The sequence below is a fragment of the Leuciscus leuciscus genome (genome assembly GCF_965113295.1).
Source record: "Leuciscus leuciscus genome assembly, chromosome: 24".
Lineage (NCBI taxonomy): Eukaryota > Metazoa > Chordata > Actinopteri > Cypriniformes > Leuciscidae > Leuciscus > Leuciscus leuciscus.
This window is the reverse complement of record NC_138723.1, coordinates 27,260,735-27,283,212: the sequence shown is the minus strand read 5'-3', so window position 1 is coordinate 27,283,212 and position 22,478 is coordinate 27,260,735. Positions and strand designations below refer to the sequence as shown.

The 22,478-nt window shown below is 38.8% G+C and overlaps 1 protein-coding gene and 1 long non-coding RNA gene across 2 annotated transcripts in view; both read right to left on the bottom strand.

Moving 5' to 3' along the window:
- grk3 (G protein-coupled receptor kinase 3) overlaps nt 1-21,978 on the bottom strand; it is a 59,296-nt gene extending 37,318 nt beyond the window's left edge. Inside the window, exons 1-2 of the mRNA XM_082157983.1 lie at nt 19,879-21,978; nt 12,793-12,869 (exon numbers count right to left, since the gene is read on the bottom strand). Of these exons, the coding sequence (XP_082014109.1) occupies nt 12,793-12,869; nt 19,879-19,991 (190 nt within the window). The 5' untranslated portion in view covers nt 19,992-21,978. The remainder of the gene's footprint in view (nt 1-12,792; nt 12,870-19,878) is intronic.
- LOC309489362 lies at nt 10,766-12,765 on the bottom strand. The gene is made up of 2 exons (XR_014202395.1): nt 11,754-12,765; nt 10,766-11,473 (listed from the first exon to the last, which is right to left on the bottom strand). It is a non-coding gene; the product is annotated as an uncharacterized lncRNA (long non-coding RNA).
- Nucleotides 21,979-22,478: the final 500 nt, after the last annotated feature.

Genomic DNA, 22,478 nt, shown 5'->3' with positions numbered 1-22,478 from the left:
ATCGGCCGATATCGATATATATCGTGCATCCCTACTGATTAAAAAATAAAGTGTGAAGTGCGAGGATGCTGGCGGAAAGGACGAGCCAACGAGCCAGCATACAGTCTCAGACCATGATGACGAGAGCACTGGTGCGGACAGGGAGGAACTGAGTGAGCAAAGGAACAGAAAAGGCAATATATAGGCAAAGGCAAAAATAATCAAAAAACATCCATGGTGTTTTCATGGTGTCACGGTTTTCATTTGATAGTTAACAGATCAAAACATTTAGCCAACATGGGGTCTTGTGTCACTGCAGTCTTTTAACATCAGTGCAAAACTAAGGTATGCAAATTAAGAGAACTATTCATCAGCATGCATTGATTAACCCCATGTTGTAGCAGAAAAATAAAAATAAAAAGGTGCAACCAAAACATGTGCTGGTGGGACCAACTTAAAAATTGTAGTGGGAAGAATGAGTCTAGAGCCTGGCATAACTAACTGAACACTACTGTAAAGTGCTGTCATCTAAATGTATTTCTAACAGACATTTCCTCTCTCTTTGCTCCACATCTAGGATGTATTGCTTTCACTAACCTTGTTGCACTGGAGAAGGGATTGCCTTCTCCACATACATGCAATATGTTCAACACCGCTTTGCCAGGTAGACTAGCTCTCCAGAGCATCTCCTAGCAGTTCACACAGCAACGGGAAGAGGAAAGCAGCCTTCAAATATTAATATGGTCTCTGGTCTATACTCAAAGGAGAGACAGCCACCACAAACTAGCCATTAATTTAGTCTCTTCTATGTCTGGACTGCATGTGAGCAACACAATGCAACAAATATATAAATTCTAGTGTGTCTAGTAAATAAAATGTGTTAAAATTCACATCATACATAATAAATGGAAAATGGAAAGGGTTTTTAAGACTAATTACAAATGTTTTGATTGAAAGAATGTAAAAATGAAGCTGGTAAAAGATACAGATGTAATTGATAGTTCCAGCAAATCTATATTACCAGGTCATTTTATTCACTGACCCCAGTCACCATGCATTTTCTAAAAGTGTCCCTTAAGCTGCGTAATTTGAGTATCCCTAGTGTAGGCCAAAGAGAGAAAGAGAGAGGGCGAGTGGGGTGGAAATAATGACATTGACTGGCCAATTAATTCTCCAAATCCCAGAGCAATTAACAGAGGCTGGTGGATCAAAGAAGTGTCAATTAATGCAATGCTAGTGTACACATGCACACGTATGCATGAGCTCAATCACACACAAACACATCTGGGCACAGGCGCTCTGACTCGCTAATAAAGGACACGCATCAATATGTTGCACTCTCGGGCACGTATCACAATGGCATTACAGACAATGGTCGCACCAAATGTGTGTTTGGCCCATCTAAACACAGTGAAAATGAAACCTAAACCATTAATAGGCATTGATCAATCCAACCAATCAGAGCCACCAGCCTAGGGCCAGAAAGAGGATGGGTGTAATTATCCTACTATTATATCAGAGTATAATCTGTTAGGGGTTTTATTTGCTTCCTTTGAATGAAAATCATCGATTTCCTAATTCATCTTTTAATTTCATTTTCCCGGTCGCCAAGCAAACAAAGAATATCTTTGGCGTTCCCATGGAAACCGCAGTTGCTAAGCAACACAAAACTCTCAAACATCCATTCCAGAACTCTGACAGATGGAACGAGAGAGAGATAAAGGGAGATGTGAATGAGGGAGGAGGAGGGGTGGACAGGCAGAACACAAATGAAGAAACCAGGAGGAGGGCAGATAGAGGAATAACAACATAACAACAGATCGGAACGTTAGGGAGATCAATAGGAGCTGTGAACGCCTCCCTCAGGCATCAAAGCCATGAGACGCATGCAGCAGAATAAATGACAGCCGACCGGCCGAAAGCGATCGCAGAGATACGAGGATGGTTTTAAGATGTGTGCGCACTGGGACGGAGTGTACTGTGTCCTTTGACAGCTCTCTGGCCTGTCATCGTGAAACCATTACTGACGATAAACAGGGAGGCGGGGTCTGCATGATAAGTGATGGGTCTGAAGGGGGGTGGGCCAGGAAATGAAGAGACTGCTCATCTGGCTGTGTATCATAAACAAGTACTCTGACTCACAGCAGAGCAATCACAGCTATTGATGGTATTTTCACTTGTTATGGATGACCCTGACAGGACAAATTAAGAAGCGTGATCGCACTAATACTACATCTGAACTAACATTAAATATTCATTTCTTTCATTCAAAATGATGTGTGAAATTGCATGTAAGAGTGGTTTAAAGGATTACTTCTGACAAAGCATTTAATTGCGTCCTTTACTCACCCTCATGTTGTTCCAAACCTATTTGTCTTTCTTCCAGAATACATAAAAGAAGAAGCTTAGAAGAATGTCCAAACCACTCTTTTCCATTCAACAAAAGTGACAAAAAAAAAAAAGCACCACAAAGGTTGTCATTACAACTTTTGCACTATATACATAAGTCTTCTGAAGATATACAATAGCTTTGCGTGAGAAACAGACTGAATGTAAAGTCACTATTCACAGAATGTCATTCATGCATGTGCATTTTTCCATCAGTAAAATACAGGGCCTGAATTTCATTTTGGAAAAGGGGGGGGGGGGGGATCCCCCCTTAGGTGATTCTTATGGGGGGGGGATTTTTTATTTGATGGGGGAGTTTAGCCTCTTTTTAATTTCTTATTACATTTATCTTGCCTAAATGTATGCTCACTCATTGCATTTTTACAATGGGGTAATTTTGTTCTTAAGAATTTACACAACACAAGGAAGCTTGATTTCAATCTTTGAATTAAATTGAAAAAAGTAGCACAGCTAAATACAATAGAATAAAGATACCAATAAAGAGAAAAAGAGAAAAGTTTTTGCTCGGGTCTAACACTAGTATTCAGAAATACAGAGACTGAATAAAGTAATCAAATGTAAAATAACACAGGGTAGTATTTTAGTCCTGACTCCTGACTAAATTAAATACATAGCTTTCATTTTAAGGAATCAGGATTAATAGCCTATGTTTTGTTTGACAACCAAATTAAATGACAGACACATATAGCTGCTGTCACTGTAAGAGCTAGTGCACGGATCCTGTTTTCATTATACGGTCACGTGCGATTTATGCTTATTTAAGACATAACCGACTGTGTTTAGAGGATACTCACCAAGACCGAAAATTGAAAATTTTTGCATGTTTTTGACTGTTAAAGCGATATAATCCACTAAAAATAACTTTTGTTACCCGCGAGCTGTTTGTGAGGCGGCTTTGCTCTATGTTGGCTATGTGTGCAGAGAAAAAAAAAACAACATCTCTCAGACAGCGCCAGCGCGCAAGTACCGAATAGTTTAAAATCGCCTGAATGTTTAAACTGGTAAGACTTAAAAAGACGTGCAAATGGTAAACTTTAGTTACTCATGATGCAATGCTGGCCCGATTATGCAAGTGACAATTCCGTCTATCCCGACTCCCGAATCGCGAGTGTGTATTATCACCCCCTGCAGAACGCTTAACGATTGCCTTGTGCAACCCATTTTGAGAGACGAGAGACAGAAGACGCAGCACCGCTGAATCACTCACGCTGTTTGTGAAATTGCGTCTCGCAGACAGTTTTAAAATGACTGATTTGATTTTATAATCTGTGTGGATTAATTTACCAATACAACCTACATGCTAAAGTGAATCAATGTTTGCGGGAATTTCCCGCATTATAAGTGGGAGACCTGTGGGAATGATTAAAATGATGCGCAATACGCCGAAATTCGAGCCCTGCAAATATGCCTGTTCTTTCACAAATTACTATTAGTATTATCATCATCATCATCACTCCTATAGCTCAAGCAGCAGGGCATGTCAATGCCAAGGTCATGGGTTCAATTCCCAGGGAATGCATGAACTGATAAAGTGTTATACCTTGAATGTGATACAAGTTGCTTTAGATAAAAGTGTCTGCCAAATGCATGAATGTTAAATGTGTTATTGATATCCTTTCATGCCACATGGAAGAAAACATCTATAGTTTCATAACATAAATAGGGCTGCACAATATATCGAAATATCGCAAATGTATACGTCGTGACGGCTTGCAATAACTGGGATCATGAACAAAAGACAAAGAGAAAAATCACTCACTGCTCTTTACTAAATAACTTTTGTAGCTTCAATAAGAATCGGTATAGCCTATATTTAATTCATACAGTGATAACTAAGCAGTGTTTATTTTTACATTTGATTATTCAGTTTCTGTTGTTAAATAAACCTAATGTAGGATAACCTGAAACCCTAAACCCCGTGGTTTACACTGATGTTAAAATAATACTTCTTATGTTTCAGTAAAACACTGCTGTTCACTGTCAGAAGTTGTAGGGATGTTTTCTTGTCACAAAAAGAATGTGAAACACGTAAATATATTTTAAAGATAATTTAAGTTTACTTTACACACTTTTTAAGCATTATCATATCGAATATCGCATTATTTAATGAGTTCTCGCATATCGCATTTTTCTTCAATATCGTGCAGCCCTAAACATAAGGATGAGTAAATGATGAAGATGATGAAGAAGCTTCCCTTTGGGTAAACTACTCCTCTACATCTCTGGTTGTCATGTTAACGTTCAAACTGTAGCACAACTAGGGATGGGGCCGATCCGATCCAGTATCGGTATCGGGACCGATACCAGCGTAATTCACGTATCGGATTTTCCCGATCCAACCTGCGGAGATATCCGATATCCTTGAGTCATGTCTGCGCTTTAACGTTGTCTGCTGAAATGACTCCAAAAGTGATTCCCGCCGGCTAGTCTGCTAGCTGGCTGCAAACTGCGGAATGGATTTCCTGAACGGAGGCGCGGCTCAATGAGACAGAGTTATGAGACACGCCACCGCTCAGGAAATCCATTCCGCAGTTTGCGGCCGCTGTGTGGAAATTCTTCACACTGGAAACACCGCAGAGCAAGACAGCAAAATGCAATGTTTGCAAAGCCGTAATTCAGAGCTCGTTGAAGCTCCCTCGCGTCGTACAACACAACGAATGCAATCAAACATTTAAAAAAGCACCACGTTACTGTGCGTTCACACCAAACGCGAATAGCGCGTCAAATTCGCGTCTGCCGCGTCTAGTTGGACGCTTGAATATTTTGAATCCATTCGCGCGCCCAGAGCGAAATTGACGCTCGTAAAAAGCAAAAGTTTGAAGCGAAATTGACGCGCGTCTGAGGCGAAATCCGCTTGTCTGTTTGCACATGGCTGATGTTGATCGAGCATTCATCGAGAGAGTTACAGCATCGGAGCGAGGATCACCCTTTAGATAGTGTGTGTGTGTGTAAGATGTTTACACTTGCACTTTTCTTATATTTCAAGACTCAAGTATTTGACATTTTGGGAATGTAATAAATATTGACATGACCTACAGTTGCATATTTGTTTTCAGAATGGGATTTTTCCTGTTAACAGGATTTACTGTTTTTCTGACTTCCTTTTCTGACCTTATACTTACCATACATGCATAAATATGTAGGCCTACATATCATACTTGCCTGTTGAGAGGAGTTTATTTCAGCATCATATAAAATAAACAATAATGATAATAATAATATTAAAGCAAACACAGCTCTGGTATCGGAATAGTATCGGTATCGGCCGATATCCAAATTCAGGTATCGGGATCGGATCGGAAGTGAAAAAATGTGGATCGGTGCATCCCTAAGCACAACAGAACAATAACATTCATTTCTCCACAGGGTTTAAGACCTTGTTCCAAAAATTCTGCTTGTCGCAAAAAGCTAAATTGATGTCAGCTGCTACAAAGTGAAGCATGCTAACAAGTAAAAGAGCAACAGGAGTAGAAGAGTGCAAAGGAGAGAGAGAATTGCACTGCAGTGCAGCATCTCTGTTTCACAGTACCAACATCGCCGTCCAATAAATCATGTGTCATGAAGAGGGGGATGTAGAGACATCATCAGCCCAAAAATGGCTGTCAAACAGTCACGTTTCTGCACAGATCCATGCATACAAGTGTCCATGCACCGATACACCAACGTCGTTCTGCTAACAGGGCTATTCATCTTCAACCTGAGCTGCCCCACATTATTTATCACAGCCAGTCGTGACTTCCCAGACAAAAACAGCATCAACGCAACAAGCTTATTGATCTGCAGAGCATGCAAGATCTTTGGTGCATGCAGGTCATGGAAGAGTTTAAGAATGGGGGCAAAATTATTTATCTCAACCTGTGAGCGTAGAAAGAGAACAGTGATAGCTGTGAAATTCTACACTTGTCGGGCACAAAGGAGGAAAATTATGTTTTTTCTCCCATTACGGCAGACAGATACTGGTCAAAGGCTCAAAAGGACTGTTAATCACTTCAAAATGTACAATGCTGAGAAAAAAAATTCATTAAAATCAATCAAAACATTCAGAACAACGTTGACGATCTTAACCTAAGTATTAAACTTCAGCACGACATCTCAAATCTTGCTGAAGAAAAGAAAAACATTTCAGACTTGGATAGACAAACCCTTTGCTCCATCTTTCAATGTTTATTAATGCTTTTCATATTATAACATGTATAGACAGTATCTAGACCATTCCAGATGTGCCAGTAAATCGAGTTCTGCTGCCAATAAAGTCAAACATCAAACGCTCGTTTTTTTCCATGCAAACGTCTTCATGGCTGTGACTGTCAAACCAAATTAAATCAATGAAGGAGGATGGCATTTTCCCCTGTCATTCTCGGCCGACAGACACCCCTGAGCCTGAGCTTTTCATCCTCGTGTTTTTCTCTACATCTCCTCCTGCTAAACAAGATTCATTTCTATTAATTTCTCATGAAATTTTAATGGTAAAAGCTACTTATTGCTCCCTATTAGGTCTCATATGACTAGGTGGATCACAAGCGAGTGTAGGGTCTTCACAGTAGGAAGTTTTGGCAGTAAATCAAGACAGTCTACTAAAAAGAGACAAATCATATGAGAAACAATGCAATATTAACGTTTTCTGGATGTTAACACTATGCACAAAACAAACCAATATGTCACAGCTATGACAACTGAACGCGCCCTGTAAGAATTAACTCAGAGAAGCCATCAAGCAACATTTTTCGGTTCATCAAATAAACACGAAATGCCACAGCAACGAGGGTTAAAAGACAAAGACAGAAGGGAAGCATCTGATTATGCAACCAGCGGCTGAGTCATTATCTCCTTCCACTGGTCAGATGCAAAACTGAGACATTTGTCATTCAAATTCAGTACGGTGAACTAGCGGCATCGCAGCGGACTTTGGTTTCCTGCTTCACGTCTCTCTTCAGAAAGGACCTGGAATATTTGCAAACGTCAGATATTTGCATTAGTGAAAATACTTCTTTCATTTAATTAATGCTTTTTTGTTGTTTTTACTAAGCCTTATAGACGTGTCACTCGCAAAGAATTTGATTTCCCTGTTAAGATCACAAACAGGTTTCCCACTCAGGAAGGCTACTTGTTTATATATACACAAGAGTGACTCATCATATGCTATGCACTTTTGTAACAACACCGACAGTCACACGAACATATAGCTTATGAAAACATTAATAAGAATACATAAACACAACCAGGCAAATGTCTGGATGCACCTATGCATTATTTATTATTCGTTTTTTCAACATATTACAATAGCTTCTTAACTACAAGAGGTGCATCATGGGATGCTTTTCAAACAGTACTGAAGGAGATTTACATTTACATTTATTCATTTAGCTGACGCTTTTATCCAAAGCGACTTACAATTGCTATATATGTCAGAGGTCGCACGCCTCTGGAGCAACTAGGGGTTAAGTGTCTTGCTCAGGGACACATTGGTGTCTCACAGTGGATTCGAACCCGGGTCTCTCACACCAAAGGCATGCGTCTTATCCATTGCGCCACCACCACCTGATGTATGATTTTAGGCCCCGATCACACCTGACGCATTTTTTGCAGTGAGAGACGCCTTTTTTCAATTGTTTTCCTATGGCAGTGAGTGTTCTGCGCGCTGTTTATGCGCCCCAGGCGCCTCGCGTTTTTTCCAGTTGAAAAAAAAGCAACTCCGAGCGGAAAAAGCTCCCGACGTCATTCGCGTTTTTTCCCACTGTCCAATCGAATGAATGGGGAGGCGGGCCTTCCGTTGTAGTGATGAAAGCCACAGTTGCTTTGAACGCCTGGAGAGTGCGATGATGGAAGATAAACTTGTGGTGCTCTCGCGGGTTACCAGAAGCTTAACGACTTCACGAACCGTAACTACCACAATGTTAACAGAAAGTAAATAAAGTTAATAAAAGGCTTATTTGACGTTTACTTGACTGACAGGACAGCTGTTTCGGTGATTGCCTAGCAACATAAAAACGCAACGCGGCTCGTTCTGTGTGATCGGGGCAGTGCTGTGCGCCTCGCGTTTTCGAACCCTGTGATCGGGGCCTTAATGGGCTACTTCAAAAAAGTTAAAAGTTTTAGGTCAACATATATAGCAGAGAATAGGCTGGGAATGCTACTGTTCCTTACGTGTGGCTTGAGTGATGTTAAAAAGTTATTAAGCAGAATAAGCTGCAGAAATCAACTCATATCGGTACTCGCACTGTCTGACACACACCCGAAGCGTGCGCAGAGAAAGCTGCCTCTCGGACAGCGCATGATCCCGAATTCTTTCGCGGATTATTGCACTTAAACAATCAAATACAGACAGTTATGTCAAAATGCCTGTCTTGGGCGAGTATTCACGTAAACACAGTCGGTTATGTCTTAAGTGAACGTAAACAGTTGGGAAAGAAATCTGATGTGTGTCAATGGGATATGTGCATTAGCTCTTAAAGTGACGGCAGTCTAATATAGTATGCAACAAAAGAAAAAGAGAATCACTTTTGTAGCTTTAACATGAATCAATGTAGTGATGCTCCGATCAGCATTTTTGGGGCCGATCACCGATTACCGATCACCAAAATCATGATCTGCCGATTGCCGATCACAGAATGGAAATATGGTAGAGTCAAGAAAATCTTGAAGAACCACCAATATTTATTTAATTGTAGTTAGAAAACAAGATAACATAAGGCTACTGTAGGCCACCTTTTCCAAATAAGGCACAGTATAATTTTTCAAAACAAAGAGGGGTCAGGCAGACTACAATGGATGTAGTTGAGGAACTAACTACATCAGATCCAAAAAATAAAATAATGACAACGACATTTGAGGTTATTAAAACAGTAAGTCCCGCCCCTCGACTGCCAAAAATAAAAGTGTTCGAGCGAGCAAAATCAGCAGGCGAGAGGAGATCAAGCGCGAGAGTGTGGGGAATGATCATGCGCGCGCGCGAGGGCAGAGATGTCATGCGCCCGCGCAGGGTTTGAATGAGCTCGCGAGTTCCCGTTTCCTCGCGCGTAGATCTGTTATCCTCTCGCGAATGTCATTTACCGCACGCGCCAGCTTCAGTTGTGCGCTCGTTTATAATTGCTATTGAATTGCCGTCATAGGAGAACTCATTTTGCCACTGTTAAGCAAGCTCTGCTCTGCTGTTGTGTTGCCGCGCATGCGGAAAAGTTGCGCGAGTTATTTACGTCACGTGATCGGCTTTTTTGATCGGCGCTTTTGGGGGTTGCCGATCAAGCTATTTTTTGCCAATATCGGCCGATCGTGATCGGCGGCCGATCAATCGGAGCATCACTAAATCAATGTATTCACATTTATTGTGAAGACTGCAGTTTTACATTTGATTATTCAGTTTCTGTATTGTTTCTTACTTGAATGCTACGGTTAAATAGATTTAATGTAGGCCTATCTGAAAAAATTTAAGCACTATTTATTTAATTTCTATCTTTCTTTTATTGTATTTGTCCTATTGTTTGTAGTTTGCCTCTTTGTTCTTTTTTTAATATAATAAAGATAAACTAAAAACAAAATAACTAATCGTCCATCCTTAGTTTCAGGTGTTTTTGTTTACCTGGATGTTCTTGATGTTAAGTTAAGTTTTCAGGTTGATATAACTATATATTACCAAGTTGAGCAAAGAGTTTCTGGAATTTTAATTGTTTTTTTGTTTTGTTTACATTGATGTTAAAATTACATTGTCAGATGTGACAATACTTAGTACGTAACGCTAAAACACTGCTGTTCACTTTCAGACGTTGTAGTGATGCTTTTGTTCCCAGAAAGATTGTGAAACATATATAGGTTATATCATGTTCAGTTTTAAATAGATTATAATACATTATCGCATCACATATTGTACATTGCATATCGAATACCGCATTAACACGTTTTCACATTTTCTTTTCAATATCATATGGCCCTAATTTTACGTTAAGTACTCCCTGAGATTTTAAGGTTACATTTAATAATTTACATATTCACAGATCTCTGATGTCGGTTATGTTACATGCAGTTAAACAAATAAAATATAAAAATTGTATATATATATATATATATATATATATATATATATATATATATATATATATATATATGTGTGTGTGTGTGTGTGTGTGTGTGTGTGTGTGTGTGTGTGTGTATATATATAAAATCTTCTTAAGATCAAATTTTATAAGAAGCGATTAAGGGTTTTATTATTTTTTTTACAATTATTTTAATAAATAATAAGAAACTTTTTATCAACTCAAAAACCTCATTTTGGGAAACCCTGTTCTAGAACATCTAACCTGGCTTTTCTCATTTCGATGGTTGAAATAGTAGGTGATAAGAATCTCAACTAACATAGCATATAACATAAGACACTATCAGCGTGTTATTGTATAATCCATGGAGGCAATGTGAGCGAAAGACGTCAGGAGAGGGAGAGAGAAACCACTGAAGCAGATCCTCACTTGGGACTTCAGACACAAAAGTAAGTAAAAATTAAAGTTAATCAAAATCTGGGGCTGGCTGCCGCGTTCCCATGATGCCTTCACAGCTCACACTTCACACATTACAGCAATCGCCTTTTCTCCAAAAGCGCCAAGCGGAAAAAAGCATGCTTTCACTAGGGTATACCTGAGGTTATTTGGGTATATGCATTCATCAAACTACAACAAAAGCGCATTTGTACGACACGCTGTCTGACAAAGAGTTTAACTGTTCAGGTGACTGTTCAGAGAAAAGCAGATATAATGGCCAGTGATAAAGAACAAAGAGCCTTCTTTGACTCAGATAAGAAAAAAGGAATTACAAGATCCTTATTTAACTTCATGGTGATTAAAATGTTCTCCTCGAGGGTATGTGGTGTTTTCTAGATGCTTATTCAAAGAATTACTCTGTTTGGGCCCTAAAAACGTCCCTTATACAGGGAACTACACTAACCTTTTCCACTGGTGGCACTTGCGCTACTAACTTTTTCAGTTACTGGCGCAAAACATGATTTGGTCGCACAAATTATTTATAGTAAGCCGCTCTGGATAATAATGAACAATAATGAAACTGTATTGCATACAGATGTGCTTTTTATTTTACTTGCCATCTTTTAAACCACATGCCGCCTTGTTTTTGTTTTCTTTAACATTGGTTGGGATAGATTTACTGCAATAGAAAATACAGTACACAATAAAGTGCAAAATGGATTTCAACATGCTATGGTTGGCACAGATGGGCAGACTCCTGAACTCTTAAGTAGTGATGCACCGATGTGAAAATTGTGGCCGATACCGATAATAACCGATATTAATATTGCTGTTATGGCCGATATCTCTGTGTAGAAAACAAATTTACTGATAATCAAATAAAGAGATATTTTCCAAAACATGTTTTCTTTTTTACTTTAGAAATGACTTATGTTGGGCACCTTTACCTGTGTGCAAAATATGTCACACATAGGACACGCATGCATTATATTGCATTGCATATAATGTGTGCTGGTCAACTTGTCTAAAATTAAGAAACCACTAGAAAACAGTAAAAAAAACAACAACAACAACAAAAAAACAGGTGTACAATAAAGATAGGCTACTTAATTTATTATTCCAATAACCAAATATGATACTAAATAGCACAGGGAAAAGGGCTTTTATTTGTGACGTGCTGTCTTTGCATTTGAACATTGCACATTTTTAAACAGGACACGCATTAGCTGCATAAATGTTAGCCAGTACAACCATATTTATAGAAAACAGTTGACAATGAATAGACAGGAGTCCAATAATAGCATAACGAATCACTTATTCTAAAAATAATATCAAGTAGGCTAAGTTAGACGAATGCGACATATAACGAGGGCTGTGTTGTAAAACGTCCGTCATTTAACGAATTTTAAAAACACGGATGGATAATACAAAATGCTTTCCGACATTTTGACAGAAAAAAAACAAGCAAGAACAAAATTTAAACTATAGCCCGTCAATTTTCATTTTACAATTATCTTCTCTCTCTGTGTGCACGCGCGTCCGTATTTGTGAGAGAGAGAGAGAGAGAGAGAGAGAGAGAGAGAGAGAGAGAGAGAGCTCGTGCAACAGATACAATGGTACGTTTTGTAACGGTCGCGCGGCTGAAGTCAACTTGATGTGTTGAATGCTCAGAGCACGTTATAAAACGTATTCTTAAAATACACATTTCTGTTTTAATAAATGCTCTTAGTAAATCATAGATTATTGCCAAAAACATAGGTACAAAAATAATCAGTGATACATTTGCGACCCATTAAAAAATTTGGTCGCAATGGCATTTCAAAAGGTCGCATATGCGACCATTTTGGTCGCAGTGTAGTTCCCTGTTATACAAAGCTGAAATGACCTTTTGGCAATGCAAAACTGGGTCAAAGCAACAAGAAGCATTGAGAAAACTCACCGATCTTCTGGTTGAAGATTTTGTCAAAAGCCAGTTCATCCCTTTCCTCCAGGTACTTCTGCATGACACTCCGAATACTGCGAGAAAATGGGTAAAAATAAAGAGATGACTTTAGTTCAACACTCCATATGCAAAACAAACATCATCCAAAACCCACACCAGCTAAAACCCATCTCGCCCTGAGAGAGGCGCAACTGGATTTGAGTCACTGAGGGGAATATTTTCCTGAAGTCAGCATCCCACACTGTCCTTCCACCTCGATCCCGGCCTTAGTTTAGATTTCTCCACAACCACCTGCTCAATTCTCTGCCCATCGCTTCCCAAAGGAAGGCACTGCCGCGCTGCCCTGGGAGAGGGTGTTAATGAGCAGCAAGTTTGGGAGACTGAATCAATTAGCACCCCCTCCAAGGGCTCATTATCACCCAACCACAGCCCCACAGAGTCAGAGTGCAGGTCAGGAGAGATAGAGGTGTCCCCAAACATGCTCCTGCAGTCCTGGACCAGAAACAGACACTCCTGTAGTGACCTGACACATTGCGGCCAATGGACAGGGCTGATATCAGGATTGCTATTATAAATAGGGCTGTGCAATGATATATTAATATTCATTATATTCATATAGTAATTTATTTTGGCAATATTGTGAATATCATGAAGAAATAACGCAATTTATGTTTGGCCGTTAAGTTTCCTAAAGACAGCAAAAATGGCACTGGAAAGTTTGATCCTTTTCTCTGAATCAACTCATGGCTCTAATTCAACAATTTGTTTTTAATCATCATTCAAAAATGTTCATTAAAATGGTAAGATATTTTTTTAAAGAAATATATACTTTTATTCAGCAATAACACATTCAATTGATCAAAAGTGACAATAAATACATTTAAAATATTACAAAAGATTTCCATTTCAAATAAATGCTGTTCTTTTGTACTTTCTATTCATCAATCGTAAAAAAAAAATAAAAAAAAATGTTTCTACAAATATAAAGCAGCACAGTTTTCAACACTGAAAATAATAATAAATGTTTCTTGAGCAGCAAATCAGCATATTAGAATGATTTCTGAAGGATCATGTGACACTCAAGACTGGAGTAATGATGCAGAAAATTCAGCTTTTATATCATCGGAATTTTTTTTTTATATTAAAATAGAAAACACTTTTTACATTGTAATAATATTCACAAAATTACAGTTTTTCTTTTATTTGTGATCAAATAGATGTAGCCTCGGTGAACATAAGTGGCTTTTTTTTTTTACATTAAAAATCTTATCAATCTCAAACCTTTGAACAGTACTGCTGTTTATTAGCATGCATTTGTTATATTAGTGCATATAACATAAAATAATTCTATTTCTTGCATTTAACATGCTGAAAACCCACCCTTCAAGTAATTTCTAAGCAGATACCTAAAAAGAGCTTTATCGGCTCAATATAGGCTTAAAAGCAACATTTTAGCGCGTGCCCTAGTAAATGACCTGACACATTACTGCAAAAACCAAAAGCTGATATCTGGAGCGCTCATAAACCATTCACTTGAGTGTTTGAAACCTCAAGCCTGCAATGAGCCCTTTTAAGACATAAACAAACTTCTCATTTATTAATGACTACATGTTTTACTCGTGCAGCGCATGCATATTTTATCACCTGGCCTAGCCTACATTATTATGACACATTAACTGGCCTTTAGCATCGCAAAAGTGGCAACTATTTCAAAACCACCGACTAATGGATGCGATTTAAAACGTAGGATTGCACCCGTGCGTTCAACCACAACATCCTCGACCCCTTGATGTCCGTCTCTCACTGGATTCAGACACATTCATCTCTCTGTCTGTCTGCAATCGCATCAGTTCCGTCCCACGGTCCAACGTCTACGTGACTGAAACAATCTCCAGTCTCTTCCACTCGTCTCGCTGTCAAACAATCCCGCCCAGCTCCTCAAACACTTCCAGTCATGCTGTCAAAATCTCACCTCTCTGCCAGCGGGCTCGCGACTGGCCCGAGGAGAATGTAGCAGAGCCGCGCTATCTCTCTCCGCCGCTACTTTCACTGCTGGCAAAGGACAAAGTACCTTCTATTTATTAACAAACGCCTTTATTGTACCATCAGCTTATGTTTTTATGCACACTGGGATCCTTACCGCTGCCAATATGGGATATTGATATGGTTCTCTTACACCACAGTTGTTTAAAACAGTTGCTTACTGAATAGCAACAAGCACTCGAATGTCACCAGGAGATTTTGATGTTGAACGGCTTGTGTAAGTCAGAAGGTGCAGCTGGGAGTGGCACAAAGCTTATGGAGCCCATAATAATGCTAATGATGGGGACACTGATGTCAACGGCTAATGCTTTCACTCGATCTGTGGTAATGCCGCCCTGCTGCGGACTACTGTAATCCCTCAGAGCAAACAGAGCCACTAAAGCAGACTAATTACAATGAAGAGCGGATGTATGGCTTACCATTTGTTGAACGGGAAAGCCAACCGTTATCGTTTCAGATTCGTACCATGCATTACCACTTCTTCCGGGATGCTAAATAGCCCACCGGCACAAGCATCATCTCGGCCCATGGAGAGACACTATATTAGCCTTGGCGTAGGAAGGAAGATGATTAAGCGTAAACGAATCTCGCTGCGAGTTTACCGTGGCTCTGTTCGGATGCTGGCCTACTCACAGAAGTTGAATGCTTTTGCAGGGCTATATGTTGTGTTTACATGAGTGACGATCACTCAGGATCAGCTCTATAAATAAGTGGGAGGTAATCCGAAAGATTCAGTAATAAAATTAAGCACTTAAAATGTACTAAAGATATTTTTGGATCAAGGTTTTAGACTGGGATTTTAAACTGCATGCTACAAAACAAAAGTCATGAACACGGAGGTTAATGCATGCATTAAAGCAACAAGTTAAACAGCATTTTTATATCTTTACCAGTGTTTGGAGGCTGGTACATTTTTAAAGTTAAGTGAATCAATCTGGGCACTTTGAACCAAAGTGCTTTGACCAAACTGAAGAGTAAACAGTCTTTGCATTGACTTGTGCCTGGACTTTAAAGTAAACTCAAACCTCTTTTTAGTTGTGATAGTGTATCAGTCAACATCACATTCACACTGGTGTTTATTAGGAAGCCAAACAACTTGAATATACCACCAATAATAATAATAATAATACATTATTATTATCATATTCATCAGGGCCTGAATTTCGGCAAGGTAGTGCGGGCCAGGTATTGTGCATAATTGTACTAATTCCTGCAGGTTTAGCGCTCATAATTCAGGAAATTTCTGCAAACATTTATGCACTATAACACGTTGGTTAAATGTGTAATTTAAACCACACAGATCATCAGATCAACTCGTAGCGAGCTGCACACCGCGATGCAAGACTTCCACTTAAGTTTATCATTTGCACGCATTTTTAAGTCTTGCAAACTTAAACATTCAAGGGATTTCAAACCATTCAGTACTTACTCCTGCTCTCCAAGCGAGCCGAGAAGATAACTTGGCCCATCTAACAGCAAAATTATCGAGACATATGCTTTCTTTAAGTTTCGTTGAGGGAGATGGGTTTAAGAACAGAAAACGCAGAAAACAGAAAAAACATAGCACGGTAAGAAACTTCCTTATATAATAAGAAACTTATCTTTGTGTCCCTCACTCAAGCATGTGGATATTCTTGTTATTTTTAACATGTGAAACAATATAATCATGATAACCATATGCTGCATTTTTTTTTTTTTTTATGAGGCCAAATATTCCAATTCAATATTTTTGAATAATGCCCATTACAATGAAAACAATACCTATTTTATTATATTTATTCATTAATTTTTGAGGTGGGGCCACAAATTTGATCCCAGCAGAAAAAAATCCTTAATGTTGAGCCCTGAGCTACACTGAGAGATCGCTAATCACATTTAAGAGTTATATAAACTTTAAAAACATTCCAACTACTGCAATTCCACAGATGCAGAGTTTATATTGAGACACGTTCATGTAAACTGCACAATAAAACCTTTGTGTTGAACTACAGGCTTTACATTGAAAACTGACAGTCATATCACCATAGTGATCCCATGAGATGAGCAAACTATGAAATCTGAAATACCATTTCCTTTTGATTTGGCCTCGGTTTGTTACCAAAAGCAGGTTTAAACAACATTTACAGTGTTCACTGTTCAGTCTCCCGACAGGGTTGTAAACAGCCAAATAACTACATAAAAAGTGACGGCATAGCCAATTTATCACTTTTACGGTTTTCGGACAGTGGCAATAAAAAAAATCCAATAATACATTGGACTTCTCGCATGATATCCCAGAGAACAGGTACAATCAACTCCAACAAAGACCATAACTAAAAATATACTAGGTCTATCTAGTTAATTTTAGTATTCCTAAAGACACCAAAGTAACCATCTGATTAATGTATTCGCTTTCTAAGGCCCTGTTTACACCTGGTATTAAGATGAGTTTTGGCCGATGGGATTACACATGGTATTTTAATCCGTCTCTTTTGTCCACTTTCAACCACTTCTGTCCCGAATTCTTCGAGGGCAGGGTCTATGGGCGGCTAAATGCATGTTTTTCAGATCTTTCAATCTAATGGACAAAATAAGCTCGAGCAATTTACATGTGAGCACACCCGGAAGCGATGAAAAAAAAAAACATTCGAAGCGAACGAGCTTTCGTTTCTGCTCTGACAGCCGCTTGACCAAGTTCTACAGATGGTGGCGCCAGCACCTGATTTGGTGGTGCTGGGGGGATTTATAATCATACAATTAATTTAATCATAAAATTACTATTTTTTGCATTAATAAGAGCAGTTACTAATAATATTACTTGTTTAATAGCTTGAATTGCGATGCAGATAAAATTAACTTTTATTAAGAACAGTAATGTGCAAAAACCAAAATTTTATAGGGAAATTGAGGCTAAATATTCTACTCTTATTAAATGTGCCATAGGGTTGGGCGATATGGGCAAAAAAAAAAATCATATCTCTGTATTTAGTTAAATGACGATATACAATATATATCTCTGTACTTTCTACATTTTTCTATTTGGATAAAGAAAATCAATTTATTTAAAAAAAATAAAAATTTCACATCCTGGCCAATTATATCCTACAAACAATGTTGATCTTGAGGGATATGGAAACAAATATAGTGAATGTAATGTAGGCTATGCAATGTATTATGTGCAAAAAGGTGGTTAAAATCACATAACATTCTAACATTGTTAACATTACAATCTAAAAATAATGGTTTTGTTTTTACAATGACTAAAGCTAAACTAAAAATGAAAATAAAAACAAAAGCACAAACTAATATTAGCCTGCATTTGATTACCCCATTATAATGACACTTTCATAAAAATATACTTGTAGGTTTAAAAGTTAAGCACTGACGAAAGCACCAAATCTCAAATGCATTATACAGCGCCAGTATCTATCTGTCAGTCAGCAACAGTATCTGTCAGAGCATCGTATCATTTATTATAGTATCATACTGAACTGACCGTCAGCCTCAGCGATTATAAACGGAGAGCTCTTTAATGCTTTCAGTGTAATTCAGTAACAATGAAGAAAAGATTTTGTTTTTCATGTGACTTCCTACTTTTTTTTTTACCATATATTAGGGAGTGAAAATGGCTCAGTCAAAAATTGCTTCTCTGCTGCCATCTACTGATTATAGTGGTAATTTCATGTTTTTTAAAAAGTGTTTGTTTGCCACGAAGTGTACCAAAAAATGGCAGCTCTAACCAGTTGGGCAACATGGTGTTGGCACCAGCGCGACCTCTAACAAAATGTAGTCGCATCGGAAGGGAAAAAGGGTCACAGCCTGGAGCCCTGATTGTCCTGGGCACATTTTTCATCTTCAAACCAAACTTGGCGCTTCCCATAATGTTTATGCTTTAGGGTCAGTAGGCCGAGAGTTTGCGGTCTTTTGAGGCACAGTTTGAACACATTTGACGACATGAGCGTTTACACTACGAAAGCAATCCAGTTGAATGCGTTTTCGACTACCTCTGGAAGTGGTCGAAAGTGGACAAGCTCAAAACGTTTTACACCCAGTTTACACCTGTATTTAGTGACGTCCGCTTGTGATACGATTAACCAAAATGCATCTTAATGCCAGCTGTAAACAGGGCCTGAGGGGCAAGTGATTTTGAATGCTTGGCTAATAAGTGGTTTACGTACATCAATTAATTCAATAATCTGTGGATTATTTGTTTGATTATTCAAATGGAAAATATTAGCAGACTGAATGTTAACTGGTACGAGATATGAGAAACATTCATCATTTGAACATTTATACTCCCTTACAATAGATAATGTCATCTTTTACATTTCCAAGGTATAACAGTTTAAAACAGTCACACAAAAAGCCAACAATGGGCATTTGTATGCCTTGAGTATGCAAGTCCAAATGTGAGGCCAATGTCAGAATTTCGACCTGTTTACAGTGAATATCACCCTCAACCTGGTACAAATCTACAGGTGATAAGAGCCATTGATTCACACGGGGGAATTTTCCCAACAGGCCTCAGTAACTGCTGAACAACCTCAAAAACACTAAACAAAGCACAAAATGTGTGACATAGGCTTTTTAACACAAGAAAACCCCAATAATTAGGAATGAGCCAGCGTTAACTTACCTGCCAACGCTTAGAAAAAAGTACTGTTGTGTCACCATGGTAAAGTGCTGGTCTCAGAACAGGCCTAATTATACTATTCATACCATCGTTTTTGCTTGGCATTCTAAAGTAATTCAATAAAATGGTATTAATAAAGTATATATCCAAGTAAACGAGTAGCTTGTCCGACAATACCATATTACTTTTTTTGTAAGCGAAAGCAATAAGTAAACGGCAAACCCTGTGTGTGTGTACAAGAGAGGCCATTACTAAATGGTAACAGAGAATTTCTAACGCTTATTTAACGTCAAACTACACGAATATTCAGTCAAAATACAGGCGAAATGAATAACCCAATATGTTGGCACGTCAAACCACCTCTTCACGATCAAATATTATAATATATTATGGATGAATTAAGTGTCAGACAGACTCGTTTCGCTTACCTGGGTTCAGGAAGGATGATTTTCTTGCTCGCCCGGGCAGCTGGAGTAGATTTGCTCTTCTCCATCGCCATCAGGTAGCTGACATCGGCGAGAACCGCTTCGAGGTCCGCCATCTTCGAGCCCTCTGGGTCGAACCGACTCGCTAACGGTACCAGAACCAGCAGTGAGGGAACGATGATGTTGCGCGCTCGCGCGCGGGCGGAATCAACAGCACGAGACAAGCGCGGGAGCTGTGGTGGTGATGATGAGGATGATGCGTGAGAGAGGCGCGAACATCTATTCCAGCCCCAGTTGTTCTATTATCGTGTTTCCAAACCACTAAAATGCTCTCAGAAATAAACCATCGTGGCTGAAAATACACGAAAAAAAGAAGAAGAAGAAAAAAAAAATCTATAGGGTGCTTATCTATGAAGCAACGTCACCCTCAGGTCCACTGGAATTGCAGAAATGGCTTCTTGTTTCAAAGAGGAAGAAAATATGTGCATGGCATCATCTCCAGTAATAATTCTTAGATGGTGATAACGATAATATCGATTAAGCGATTCTAGCCTGCAGATGCCCCCATCCAGCACTCATCCTTTGGGTGAGTTTAACGCGAACAACCCACCTGCCGGTATAACGACCGTTAAAAAAATTACATGCAAGTTAATTTGAGCAACCGTATGTTCAGATTGATGGAAATAGCGGGTTAACTACAAATACATACAAGCTGGCCCATCAGTGTCATATGAAATCAATCCCCAAGATGATCCTCTAATCAAAACGACCATGCAATCCGGTTAAAACCAACAAGATATAGAAAATAAGTCGTAAACGAGCGGACCAGACGATATCCTTAGGGTGTTAAAATAAGCAAGCCAGCTCGCTGCAAAAACACAATAAGGAATGAAAATGGACGCCAATATTTCCCTGTTTTATCACATTTACCAGCTGACAGCAAACAAACGGACCGCATATAATAAGGGTAATATGTATCCTTCTCTTCTTAAAAGGCGTAAAGATGGTGGAAATCTGAAGCCCAATGGTTGGAGAAACATAAATAATGGCTATCGGTGCGACACGGGCTGGATTGTTTCCTGAATATCCACAAATGCGAGACTAAAAGCATTCAAGATCTAAACTGCATATGTAAATATCCTGGTGATATCACATACAAATCCCCATTTTTGTAGTACGATGGTTGAGATCTGCCTGTCACTCCTCTTGCTGATCCTGAAGCTGATTGTCTTGATCTCAACAAGCCAATTAAAGAGACAAAATTAAACTAGTTGTGTTTTGATGTGGCAAGTCCATTGCCTTGTGCGGTTCAATGCAGACAGTTTTTCCTCCTTAACTGGAATTGCTTGCTCGTCAATTTATTTATATAATGAGAGCAAGAACGGCTGAGATGTTGTTGCTCTACTCTGTAACCTACAGATGAGAGGGGGGCGCTAGAAAAGGAAATAAGCAAATGTGAACGAAAGCAATCCGAGTTTCCTTTTTCTAAAAAAAAAAAAAAAAGTCGCGATGGTGTCACAAAACGTGGTCCGATGAAACAGCAGGGAAGGGATATATATGGAAAACACAGCTACTGTGCTTTTTTCGTTTCTTGTAAATAAACACACAAAAATAAAGAGCTCACCCTGAAATCTCTGCGCGAGATCTTGTGCGTCTCAAACTCAAGCTTATATGGACGAAACTAGGAGTTTCGCGAGAAAAAAACAACAACAACACGACGTGACTTTTAACCCCAATACGCTTCGTTCTAGGGTTTTAAATGTACTTTCCTTCAAACGAGATCTGATTTTGAGTTTTCGATGTTACTGCCGAAAGAAACCACTCTTTTCTTTTCCATCCGTGTTTGGGTCGCAGATCCAAGTCTTCATCTCTTCCGACATCGCTCAACAAAACCACAATATTCGTCCACATAAAACACTCCAGTCCGATTCCACTCAGACCCTCCGGGAAAGAGTTATTCTTGAGGTTAATCCAGATGGGAATATACGACTATTTTCTAGTTTTAGTGCTTGTGTGTGAGCTGAGCCCCACGGCGCGTCGTGAAGTGAAATTCAGGCTCTTCTGAGAGCTGCACTTCCTCCCAGCGGCTGGTTCGACGCAAAACCCGGTGCTGGTGTTGCAAAACAAGGAACTGGAACTGGAACGAGGCGGAGCTGAATTCCAGTGAAGAAGGACCCGAAATTGCCTGTGGAAATTGCCCAACTGACCATTTTTCACAGACTGTGATGACGCGTTTTAACAGTCCAGCACCGTAAATCCAGCAAGTTAAATTTATTTATATATTTTCATAAAAAAAAAAGCATGTACATTTATAACACTACTTAAAGTTGACATCTTTTTCTCTTCTGACTGCCATTATTAATCTCTCTCTCATCTTTGCTCTTTTGTAAGTTGTGAAGAGATACTATTGTGGATTTTTTTTCTTTTGGTATTTAAGCAAATGCCAAAAGGAACACAATATCTATATCTATATCTATATCTATGTCTATATCTATGTCTATATATATCTATATATATCTATATATATATCTATATATATATATATATATATATATATATATATATATATATATATATATATATATATATATATATATATTGAA